The sequence below is a fragment of the Panicum virgatum genome, chromosome 3N (genome assembly GCF_016808335.1).
Source record: "Panicum virgatum strain AP13 chromosome 3N, P.virgatum_v5, whole genome shotgun sequence".
NCBI classification, from domain to species: domain Eukaryota; kingdom Viridiplantae; phylum Streptophyta; class Magnoliopsida; order Poales; family Poaceae; genus Panicum; species Panicum virgatum.
Genome location: NC_053147.1, coordinates 21,916,631 through 21,929,310, shown reverse-complemented (window position 1 = coordinate 21,929,310; position 12,680 = coordinate 21,916,631). Strand labels below are relative to the sequence as shown.

Below are 12,680 nucleotides of genomic sequence, written 5' to 3'. Positions count from 1 at the left end.
GAAGATTGCGAAAAAGGGTTAGGTTGGACATGCAGTGGCCTTGTGTTTGCATTGGGTCTGCGGACATGCACGTTCAGACATCACCAGTAGGCAGTAGGTGATGGACAGTCTCCAGACTCCACCGAGGATGAAGAAACTTGCGGTGCTTACTCTTGCTCTTAACCTCCAACTATGTGATCCTCATCGTTGGCCCAACTCGACCCCCCTCTCATCATGATCACTGCAGGCCAGGTGATAGTCTAATATACTGCAAAGTCTAGAATTATCTTGTTTATTTTGACTAATAATAATATAATCGTGAAGGTGCTTTTAGAATTTTGGTAATATAATAAGATATATGTGTGGTAAAACATGTTAATTATTTGTGTAGCTAGTATTCTATAGGTATGCACGATACGTAGCTTGATATACAAAACGATGAATATATTTATATTTATAAATAGAAATATATTTTAATGGTATTGGTGGGTAATTTATAAATATGTATATGTGCATTTTAGGCTAATTTTTGTAATAACAGTGTTGAGTAATTTTATTTTTTTTGTTTTTTTTCGATTAACATGAGAATTTCTAGATTTTAAGAGCGAACATAAAGACTGTATTTGTTAGTTAAATAATAAAATAATAGATGGAAAGAAACTTAAGTTCACAATTCGGATCCAGACGTATCCGAGGCGCAGCCGCTGCTAGTGTTTTCTTTGCTTTTTGTTTTTTTTTTTTGAAAGGGACTGTGACTGATCGATGCAGAGCGCGCGACCCCACTTCCTTACCATTTTGCTTCCGGCCCTCACGTACAAGCTGTTTGACGAAATTTTGTGCGTCCATTAATATAAATTTATCAATCATTTGCATTGTACGCTGATTATATAAACAGACTAAAGATTAGCTGTGTAGATATCACGGGAGCTAAGCTAACGTGTGAAGCCCCAAGCAAATCAAGAGAACATGCAGGGTACGCATGCACGTGAATGGTGTGTGTGAAGCCCATGCTACTATACGTATATGCAGGGCCGACGTGTACGTACGAGAGGCTGTGTGCACCTGTTCATACTTGGCACGATAAGTGGATGAACCGCCATGTGGCCGGGCCCACGCGGCAGCCGGCGCAATTTAGAAGATTCCAGAAGCATCAAGTCGACCCCCTGAACTCTCTCGCGGTGACAACGGCGCCTCCGCGCATTGGCTTGTAACAAGATATGAGAAGCGTTTGTTGGCTGCTCATGCACGTGTACAAGGGGGTTTTCTGGGACAGGCCCACGATGCAGTGAAGTCGGGCGGCCTTGAGCCTAGGATGCTTATCTACTCCGTTCTGCACGCGAGGGGCCGGGGGGATAAGCACGCCAGCGGATTTCTCTCAACAGAACGGGCGGCGGCTGATGGCAAATCTAGCGAAAGCCTCATCTGAACCCGGCCTATATAAAGGCACCTACCCCTCCGTGCTCCAGGTTCCGGAGGGGAGGGAGTCAAGAAGGCAGGTGCGAGGGAAGCCAAGGAGATCACGTCTGCCTGTGTCTTCATCTTCCTCGCCGCCGTCGCCTTCATCCACACCACGCCGGCGGCGACCTCGTCAACCTCGTCGACGCCAAACAGAGGCCGAGAAGCGAGTCAAGGGAGCCGGGGAAGAAACCATGGCGCCTCGCTTCGTCTTCGGAAGCGCCGCAGGTTAACCTTCTATCCTCTCCCAATTCTTCTACATTTTTGCATGCACACACACGTCCACTGGCGTTCGCTGGGTCGTCATCCATCCATGTCGCCGAAGAAGTGTTGTACGAGCACGTGATGGAGACGCCGAGCAGATGATGAAGCCTGAAGGTCCGGCCAGCGACGACACCACACCAAGCCCGGCTGCCGGCCGACGCTGGCGCCACTACCGGCGATGACACCACCCAGCATCGTCAAGCCCGGCTGCCGACTAACGACGACGGCGCCGCGAGTACACTGAGATGGCCGGCGACGACGACACCTCGGTACGACTCCGAGCCCGGCTACAGGCGACGACACCCCGGTACGACTCCGAGCCCGGCTGCCGACTGATGACGGGGTCGAGTTGCCGCCGCCTCCGATGGCACCGTGAGGACACTGAAGCGCCGAGCGACGAAGCCGGTGTTGCGCCACGAGGCCGGCATGGAGCCGCCACCGACGTCGCCGCTAGGACGCCATGGCAAACCGTGGCGACGAGGGCGCCGGTGATGACGTCAGGCTGCCGTGTCATGTTGAAGGACACGCGTGGAGCCGAGAAGCCGAGGCCCACATGCAAGCCCAGGCACACGCCGTCACCGTGCAAGTGCACCTGTAGAGAAGCAAGCAAGATACAGTGCCATGCAAGCACGTGCTCCACCAAAGAACAAGCTGCATTGCAAGATTCAAGTGCCCTGCGGATGGGAATTTTCCCGCAGAACTACTTTGCCTACGATCTGCTGCCACGACTCTTCATCAACTCCGTCCAGCTCGCCGACTCTGCATCGACTACCCACCTCTACTACGACTACGACGCCGTCCGAGACCGACGAGGCCGGACGACCTAGGCGGGCGCCGCTGATGTCCCAGCGACGCTACACCGGCTCATGGACACCGACGAGGTCATGGATGATGCCGACGCCCACCTCTACACCACCACCATCATCATGCATGGAGAACGTGAAGCGAAGACCGAAGACGACGACTACAGCAGCTTAATCGGAGGTGCTCCGGCAAGCTAGTCTTGCGGAGGTAATTAACCGGGAGCTTTCCGAGGCCCCGGGAACTAGAAGACCACTTTCGCCCAAGTTAGATTTGCCCAACGGCAGGCTATGGAGCGCGCACATATGTATGGGAACCTGTATTTGTATTTTATAAAAATATGAATAAAACTTGTGTTCCCGTCTCTTGTTTCTTTTGTGTATTTTCTATATACACTGCACGCCCGCATCTTCTTTATTTTCCACGCAGAGGAAATCTTGTGTGATTTTTCTCTCAAAACACAAGCTAGCCCGCGCAGGTGATTATGAACCTTCTCCATAAAAAATATTTTATTGTTTTCGTACCGTCTTGATTTTGAATATTGATTGTACCATTATGCTCTACTCAACAAAACAAATAAATCTAGATCTCATTTACATATATTTTGAAGATGTTTATGTTGATACCAAGTTATTATTTGTCATACATATAAGTTGCTACAGAAAAGATAAGATACACATAAATAGCTACACATATTAGATTAAAAAAAGTAAATTGCACCCTAAGTCCCCAAATTTGCTCTGAAATTTTTGACTGGCCCCTGACTCTCAAATCGTGCATCTAGCTTCCTAAACTATGGTAAGTGCTATCTGAGAAGTCTCAAAATGGGGATCCGAGCGCTCGGGCGGCTTGTGCCTCCACATGCAGAGCAGCCGGTCACGGTTCGAGCGCTGCTCGGCCGTGATTTCCACCGGGAACAGTAGGTTCCCTATTTAACATCTGCAGCCTCTCACGCGTGGAGCCACAGAGGGAGAACGACGTGCCCGTCGTCTACGGCGCCATGGATGGTTCCGGTGATCTCTTCAAGGACGCGGTCTTCCAGTCTGAATGTAGTTGTAGGTTTGTTTGAGTACTCGTAGTGTGTGGGGTGTGTGCGTGCGTGAGGTGTGTGTAGTAGTACTTGAATAGATGCTACAACTGTACCCAGATGAGAGGCAGTAAAAAAAAAAAGAAGTCTCAAAATGCGTCGTACCCAGGCTTACACACATCAACACACACGCACGCACCGCGGCACTCAGGTGCGGGACGGAGGCTCGAACCCCCGCCGGTACGCTACCACCGGACCAGAGGCCCGTCCGCAACAAACAGACTTAAAACAGCAACATAAGCGACGACCTGACTTCTGAATATTTTACATTTAAACCCTCAAAAAAGAAAAACTTAAAAAGTCTAGCGGGCGTGAACCTGAAGCGTGCTAAGCGAGTGTAACCAAGCACGAACCTTCATCCATCACGTATCGCAGAGAAACCGGTTCCAATCCACTGAGCGGAGACTTGTGTGCGCCTGACGATTCCGTCAATGATACCAACTGTTGAGCAGCGTGTGGCCAGATCTGCTTTTCAAGACTTCCCGTCCAATACCGGCCCTCCATGGTTGACTAATGACAGTAGAAGGATATATATAGTCCAACATGTTCCTTTCGTTGGTGTTTCCAGGAAGTTTGCCAGGATGATTCCTTCACTTGAGTTCATACGAGGAAGCAAAATTATGCACGACAGCAAGATTGTCCACCAGTGCGCTTGGCTGCATAAGTCGTCAATACTTGCAGTGCTTGAAACAAAAATATCGGAGTGAGATATATCAAACAACTCAAATGAACTATACAAGTCAGAGAAACACATGTATTGGATGGATCACTTTTATGAAATATAAAACCGGGCCCTAATGTCGTGGTTGAATTGAGTGCAATATTAAAATCCGTCAACAATCAGAAAATACTTTGTAGAACATGATTGCCAGCTGTTGCATTAGCATGACAAAAAAAAACAATATCAGATTTCTGGTTAAGTACTGGCAGTCTGGTACCAAGAGCAACGACTTCTGAGTCAATGGTAGAGAAATAATTAAGTGTGTTCTCAAGCCCCCTCCCTCACGAGTTTCCCCATTTGCATCACTAGGAGAGAGACGGTAGACAACCAAAGAGGGAAATAACTATGCCGATCGGAGAAGCTGTGCTGTCTGCCTTCATGCAGGTACTTTTTGAGAAAGTGATTGCAGCTGGTATTGGTGAGCTGAAATTCCCTCCAGACGTCAAGGAGGAGCTGCAGAACCTATCGAGCAGCCTGTCGACAATTCAAGCTCATGTTGAAGATGCCGAGGAGCGGCACCTGAAGGATAAGGCCGCACGCAGCTGGCTTTCCAAGCTCAAGGAAGTCGCATATGAGATGGATGACTTGCTTGATGAATATGCAGCTGAGGCCCTCCAGTCCAAACTAGAAGGTCCATCCAACCATGACCATCTGAAGAAGGTTAGGAGCTGTTTCTCCTGCTTTTGGTTGGATAATTGTTTATTTAACCGCAAGATAGTGCAGCAAATAAGGAAGATCGAGGAGAAGCTTGATAGGCTTGTCAAAGAAAGTCAGATTTTTGGTTCGAACATAATTAGTGGGACTGAAAGGCAGGAGATTAAAGAGAGACCCAAGACAAGTTCAATGATTGATGACTCCAGTGTGTTTGGAAGGGAAAAAGATAAAGAAAACATCGTGAAGATGTTGCTGACTCCTAATAACTCAAATCATGCCAGCCTTTCCATTCTTCCCATAGTGGGTATGGGAGGACTAGGAAAGACCACTCTAACACAGCTTGTCTACAATGATGCAAGAGTAAAGGAACACTTCCATTTAAGGTTGTGGTTGTGTGTTTCTGAAAATTTTGATGAGATGAAGCTTACAAAGGAAACAATTGAATCGGTTGCGAGTGGGTTCTCATCTGCCACAACAAACATGAACTTGCTTCAAGAAGACCTCTCAAAAAAGCTTCAAGGTAAAAGATTTCTTCTAGTCCTTGATGATGTATGGAATGAGGATCCTGAAAAATGGGACAGGTATCGCTGTGCTTTACTTACTGGAGAAAAGGGAAGCAGGATTGTAGTTACAACACGAAACAACGATGTGGGCAAACTAATGGGCGGAATGACTCCTTATCATCTAAAGCAGCTATCAGACAATGATTGCTGGCAGTTGTTCAAGAACCATGCATTTGTTGATGGTGACTCCAGTGCATACCCACAATTGGAAATAATAGGCAAGGACATCGTGAAGAAGCTGAAAGGCTTGCCACTAGCTGCAAAAGCAATAGGCAGTTTATTATGTACCAGGTACATAGAGGATGATTGGAAAAACATATTACACAGTGAAATATGGGAACTGCCATCAGATAAGAACAGTATACTGCCAGCTCTCAGATTGAGTTACAGTCATTTGCCTGCCATACTGAAGCAATGTTTTGCATTTTGTTCAGTCTTCCCCAAAGATTATGTGTTTGAGAGAGGGAGATTAGTTCAGATCTGGATGGCCCTTGGGTTCATTCAGGCTCAAGGAAGGAGAAGGTTGGAAGACATTGGGGGTAGCTATTTTGATGAATTACTAAGCAGGTCCTTCTTCCAACACCACAAAGATGGATATGTGATGCATGATGCCATGCATGACCTAGCCCAGTCTGCCTCCATCGATGAATGCATAAGGCTTGAGGACCCTCCAAGAAGCCCTGTAAGAAGTGCTAGGCATCTGTCATTCTCTTGTCACAATAGAAGTTGGACTTCATTTGAAGCTTTTCTTGAATTTAAGAGAGCTCGTACACTTCTACTGCTAAATGGATATAAATCGACGACAAGTTCTATCCCCAAAGATATGTTCTGCAAGCTAAAATACCTCCACGTGCTTGATTTGCACCGGCGAGACATTACTGAGTTGCCAGAGTCTGTTGGAAATTTAAAAATGCTTCGATATTTGAATCTTTCTGGCACTGGCATAACAAGGCTGCCCTCATCCATTGGTAGACTCTTCAACTTGCAAACACTAAAGTTGCAACACTGTCATGTGTTAGATTACCTGCCAGAGAGCATAACCAATCTTGTAAATCTGCGATGGCTAGAAGCAAGAACAGAATTGATAGCTGGCATAGCAGGAATAGGGAACTTGGTCTGCCTTCAACATTTGGAAGAATTTGTTGTCCGTAAGGACAAAGGATACAAGATCAGTGAATTGAAAGAGATGCAGGGGATCGCTGGACATATTTGTATCAAGAATCTCGAGAATGTGGCTAGTGTGGAAGAGGCAAATGACGCTTCGCTAAGCAAGAAGTCATACATCAACACTCTGCATCTTGTATGGTCTGATAGGAGGCGCTTGACTTCAAAAAAAGCAGATAAGGACATGCAGATACTTGAATACCTCCAACCACATCATGAACTCAGTGAGCTTACAGTCAAGGCCTTTGCAGGCTTCTACTTTCCAAATTGGTTAAGTAGACTCACTCACTTGCAAACCATCCACCTGTCTGACTGTACAAACTGTTCGGTTCTACCAGCGCTTGGAGTGCTGCCCTTACTCAAATTTTTAGATATTGGGGGCTTCCATGGCATTGTTCAGATCAACCAAGAATTTTCAGGAACCAGTGGAATTAAGGGATTTCCATCACTGAAGGAGCTTGCATTTGAAGATATGTCTAATCTAGAAACGTGGACTTCTGTTCAAGACGGTCAGTTGCTTCCAACGCTCACAGAACTTGCGGTGATTGACTGTCCACTACTAGCAGAATTCCCATCTTTCCCATCATCAGTAGTGAAGCTCAAAATTTCTGAAACAGGATTCACTATTCTTCCAGAAATACACACTCCAAGCTCTCAATTTCCACCATCATTGGCATGCCTACAGATTCATCAGTGCCCAAACCTTACATCCTTAGAGCATGGACTGCTTTGCCAGAAATTATTGGCGCTCCAGCAATTAGTCATCACAGGCTGTCCAGAATTAACTGACTTGCCAGCTGAAGGATTCAGAGGCCTGACTGCTCTTAAGAGCATTCATATTTATGATTGTCCAAAGCTGGAACCACCCCGACAGCATAGCTTGCTGCCCTCCATCCTTGAAGATCTGCGCATCAGTTCATGCTCCAATCTAATTAATCCTCTTCTTCAAGAGTTTGATGATATCTCTTCATTGACAAATCTCGCCATCACTGATTGTGCCAGCCTTCACTATTTTCCAGTAAAGCTCCCTGCCACTCTGCAAAAGTTGGAGATATTCCATTGCAGCAACCTGAGATACTTGCCTCCTGGCCTAGAAGAAGCATCATGTTTAATAGCTATTACCATATTGAAATGTCCTCTTATACCATGCTTGCCAGAACAGGCCCTCCCACAATCACTGAAAGAGTTGTACATCAAAGAATGCCCGCTGCTAACGAAGAGTTGCCAGGGAGAAGATTGGCATAAAATTGCTCATGTACCAACCATAGAGATTGAAGATGATAGTATGACGATTGAATGGATCATAAGAAGAAGATTATCCTGAATGCATCATGACAATATGACTGAGGTACGAACTAGATGCATATTCTGCTTCTGTTCTGTACATATAACAGCGAACTAAAACCTATCCTTGGCAGGCGCTTATATACTCACTTTTTGTGGACCATGCACATGCTGCAAAGGCGTGAATGGGCCAACAATTGCTTCCGTGCATTGCGCGAAAGGAACTTGGAAACAGCTTTCCACCTTTGTGTGGAGCGCCCAGTCACAAGAACAATCTGGGAGGTGATCGGGAACTAGGCAGATTGCAATTGTTTCAAGCCAAGTTCCTGGGAGACGTACTCATGCATTATTGACTGGTTCCGCAATGTCATAGGAAGAACCAAAACCGGAGCGCATTCGCTGGCAATTCTCATCATTTGGAGTGGTTGGAAGGAGCGAAACAAGAGAATTTTCAGATGGCAAGAAATCTCCATACAAGCCTTAGTGGGAGGGATCCAGGATGAAGTGAGGAATTGGTGCTCAGCGGGCGACAAATTGCTTAGGCCCCTAATCGTAAAGCCCATTAGTGAGTAATCAATTACTTTCATTTGCCCAGCTTTGTGGTCTGCAAGGCAAGGACTTCATTACGCTCCTTGCGCATGTAATTCTATCTTCTCCTTATTAATATATGCTGGCGAGATTATGTCCGGGTCTTACTAAAAAAACTTCGTCTATTTGTCATGTTAGCACATACTTAAGTTTGTATGCATTTTATCTGTCACGCCACAAGCAGTAAAAACAATTCTATAAACCAGTATCAGCAGCATTGTAGTACATGCAAACAACGACACAACTGGAGAAATAGCCATTTACAGTATAACACCACTACTAACATGAAAGCATAATGTTTAATGTTTTGAAAAGTTCCCTGGTCAGCAACTGTTTAGTTCAGGCTAAATCATATCTTCTCAGGAAACAAACAAAAAAAAAGATTTTTAACTATGTTACAAGCAAATTGTTCATGCATGCATGCCTAGCAACAACTTTACAGAGTATACTATATTACTATCCAGGGTAGTAACATATTTGTCTAAAAATATTTATAAAAAAAACATATTTTTCTAAATATCTGGTACTTGAATATTGAAGCTATTAGCTAATTGCAGCTCTCTGTTGAATATGTAAGATCTGTCTAAAAAGGATTTAGAATTCTCATTTGTATACCTTCTTTTCTTTATTTACATATAACCATTTGGACTCTGAATGTCTATACGACAATGCTGATGTATTGTTATAGGCCGCCAGACTGGAATTTATATTGCAAAAATGAGAGCAAGTTTGCAAGAAAGCAGAAATTAAAGGGTGGACAGCAAACAACGAGTTATCGACCAGTATATGTTCGGACTACACTTATCCTGAAATTTCCACCTATTTTCTCTTCTTCCTTCAGATTTCAGAACCGCAGAATTTCAAAAAAGATATCGCCTGGTACTCAGCTAGTCAAATGTCATTGCAACTTTGAAGAGCTAGCCATTACCCAAAATTTTGTTGGAAAAATCCATTTTACTCCCCGCGTTTACCAAATTCATTACCCCAATCCCCTTGATGATAACGAGCACATATAAGTGCAAAATTTGCCATACAGAGATATTTTTACCACTACTATAATTTAACTGGGGAGGGGGAGGGAGGATTCTTTACCTATAATCTGAGAAGAGAAAATAAAGGTGATCGAATCGTGATCCTCCGGTCCTCCCCAAAGCAACAGGGACCTGTGTGTGGCAGCCAGTAGAACAAAAAAAAAAAAGAACCCTTATCTCTCGTAGGAAGGCATCGGAGATCAGGGTCTCCCTACGAATCAGCAAGTCGCAAATCCCCGAGGATGGGATGGGGTGGGTAGGGTACCCGACGAACTCACCGTCTCCAAAGCGAAAGGCGCCTTGCATTGGTCGCACTTCTTTCTCTCTCATCCTCCCGGAGCTCCAGTCTGCGGCGGCGACCGGCCAGAGCGGCAGAGCCCGGTGACGCGGGCCGAAACGGCTGCGGCCCGCGGGGCGGCGGGTTTGTTTAGATACCAAAATTTTAGGTCAAAAAATATCACATACATATGCATGAACTATTAAATAAAATTTATTCATAAAACTTTTTGTATGTATGGGCTATAAATCGCGAGATGAATTTAATGAGTCTACTTAATTCATAATTTGCAACATGGATGCTACAATAATTATCCGCTAATTATGCATTAATTATGAATTAATTAGTCTCATTCGATTCGTCTCGCGATTTACAATCCATCTGTGCAAAAATTTTTGTAAATAGGCTTTATTTACAAATTAGCAAAATTCTCTTTCAAATTTTTTTTGCCAAAATGATCTAAACACACTACGCCACGCGAGACGAGGAGTGTTGCTTGTGGGCCGCCCCTCTCAACATGTACTCCCACATTCTTTTTATCTTTACCAGGTGAGTGAACTCTTGCCCAATCAACAAATTTGTATTTAAACTTCATGATTGAGAATGAAAAAATTAATAATTCAAAAAAACTTAAATTACTCCCCTCAACTATAGTCAAAGTCCGAATAACCTCCTAAATTATGTTTGGTTAATTTTACAACCCAAATTATGTTTTTTTTTCAAATTACCCCTAATACAATTTGTCTTTTTTCATTTTTCCATGCATAGGTGGAGTTATAAGTTGAAATTTTACAAGATGATAATACACATCATAACACATGTTAGGAAAAATACAACATAATTTTCTATCATTATTTTGATAGGTTAATATATTTAATAATAAATTAATCATTGGAATTCCAAATTATGAACAATAATGATGTGCATTGTGATGTCCACTACTACCCTGCAAAATTTGAAATTAGGATTCAATTTGTGTAGGGTGAAATGAATTAAATAGCATAATTTAGGGGTTAAATTGAACCAAATTATAGTTTAGGGGGTTATTCACACTTTAGCAATACTTGAAGGGAAATTGGACTTTCTTCTTCTTGATATAACAATCTATGAGATACACTACTCCCAGTACCATAAACAAATTGTATACATGAAAATAGTATTTTCTAACTTGTTTCTTCCTCCCATAGATTTTGCACGTTATTGGTTCTGAAAGTTTCATATCAGGCAGAGTATGTTCTTCCTCCATCAATTTAGCACTATGGCTGAAATTTGAAAAAATTGGCAAATTTTTTGTTTAGACCTGCAGCAGGCTTATCAGTTTATATAACAGGATAGCTTTATAGGATATAACACAACGTGATATGACACATATCTAAATCCACATTTGACAGTGTAAGGATATGGGAACATGGCAACAATTGAACCTAAACTTGTGAACAAAAATACTTTATTGATGCTTATATTTTACTCTCTTATTTTTGTCTCAACTAATGGACCTTTGTACATACGGTTACCTTCTAAACACGAGGAACCAAGAAAAGCATTGAAAATGGCATAAGCATTGGCCAAGAAACAAAGATATTTGCACCAAGAGTTTCACCCGAGTAAAAAGCAGAGGACAGTGGAACTATTGCCTCTTTGATCTTGTCTATGACAGCTTCCATGACTGAATTCCTCGTCAAGTGTTAACCAGAGAAAAGAATTAGTACACTTGCAATCAAGAGGATCTGCATCCTTGTGACACAAATTTGGACATACATACATACAACACTTTGAGATGTGCAAAGAAAGAAGAAGAGATACACCAGAGAAGAAATGTGATAGCATAAATAATCACGCGTAATTGATAGATATATTGATGTAAACTAATTACATATATATAGGTCGGCAGCCAGGGTAATCCTCCTCTGGAGGTTACAGACTGGGCCCACACGTGATCACACTAGGCTTAGGCGCAGTCTAGGTGTGCCGATCAATATAGCAGCTGGCTATCCATATTTGCTAACACAATGGTTTTCCTTCCGGTATGCAGGATATAGCAGTTGTCTCTACAGACTCACAAACTTTGCCTTGTAATCAGTAACATGAACTATGATCCATGCCAATGATGCATCTCAATAAGTGAAAAACATGACTTTACTATATGTGAAAAAATGAAGAAATTGAGTGAAAGAACAAATTTATTCTCCTTAGCAAATGGCTAACTACTTAAATAAAAATTTTATACTGATTGTAATTTTCAGATGACTCTTATACTTATGTTTCACAGAGCCCAAAAAGGCAAAGACGACTCTTATACTTATGTTTCACAAAGCCCAAAAAGGCAAAATAAGAGAAATCATAGAGCCCACACATATCTTGTTAATACAATCAGAATCGAATAGACAGGGAGGACTTCACAGTAATGAACCAATGCAGGAACAAAGAGAGATGATAATGCAGCATAAGCTCTTACTCAAGTAATTAACATGGGCAGAGAAACAAAATTGGTGCAGGTTGGACACAATGAATCTGACTTCCCATCTTCCAGTAGATACTGCCATGTTGCTGCCGGCTCCCTAAGATGGGCAGGTGGCCACAACCTTACTGATGTTTATGTTTTGTTCTAGCTTGTCGAGCAGCATCTCCAAAGTTTCTAGCCTCATAATAGTTCGTGAAATTATGTGGCTATTGTCAGTGAAATCTCTGTACAGCGACCTATTTTGTACTGTGGCGATTCAGACTTCAAGTCCAAAATAACAACTTCTAAAGCCACTATAGCTAACTCAGTGTTCAGTACAGTGGATTTTAGTTACCAGTAATAGGAGAATGG

At 43.3% G+C, this 12,680-nt stretch overlaps 1 protein-coding gene and 1 long non-coding RNA gene across 2 annotated transcripts; one reads left to right on the top strand and one right to left on the bottom strand.

Moving 5' to 3' along the window:
• Positions 1-3,659: 3,659 nt before the first annotated feature.
• On the bottom strand, positions 3,660-10,011 carry LOC120665077. The gene is made up of 3 exons (XR_005671098.1): positions 9,870-10,011; positions 9,653-9,723; positions 3,660-4,269 (listed from the first exon to the last, which is right to left on the bottom strand). It is a non-coding gene; the product is annotated as an uncharacterized LOC120665077 (long non-coding RNA).
• LOC120665076 (putative disease resistance protein RGA3) lies at positions 4,357-8,658 on the top strand. Its single transcript, XM_039944505.1, has 2 exons — positions 4,357-8,036; positions 8,107-8,658. The coding sequence occupies exon 1, from the start codon at positions 4,653-4,655 to the stop codon at positions 8,010-8,012; it is 3,360 nt and encodes a 1,119-aa protein (XP_039800439.1). The 5' UTR covers positions 4,357-4,652; the 3' UTR covers positions 8,013-8,036; positions 8,107-8,658.
• Positions 10,012-12,680: the final 2,669 nt, after the last annotated feature.

Bases quoted from the DNA above. Each gene is read 5' to 3' on its own strand.
- LOC120665076 (XM_039944505.1), top strand. From the start codon at position 4,653: ATGCCGATCGGAGAAGCTGTGCTGTCTGCCTTCATGCAGGTACTTTTT.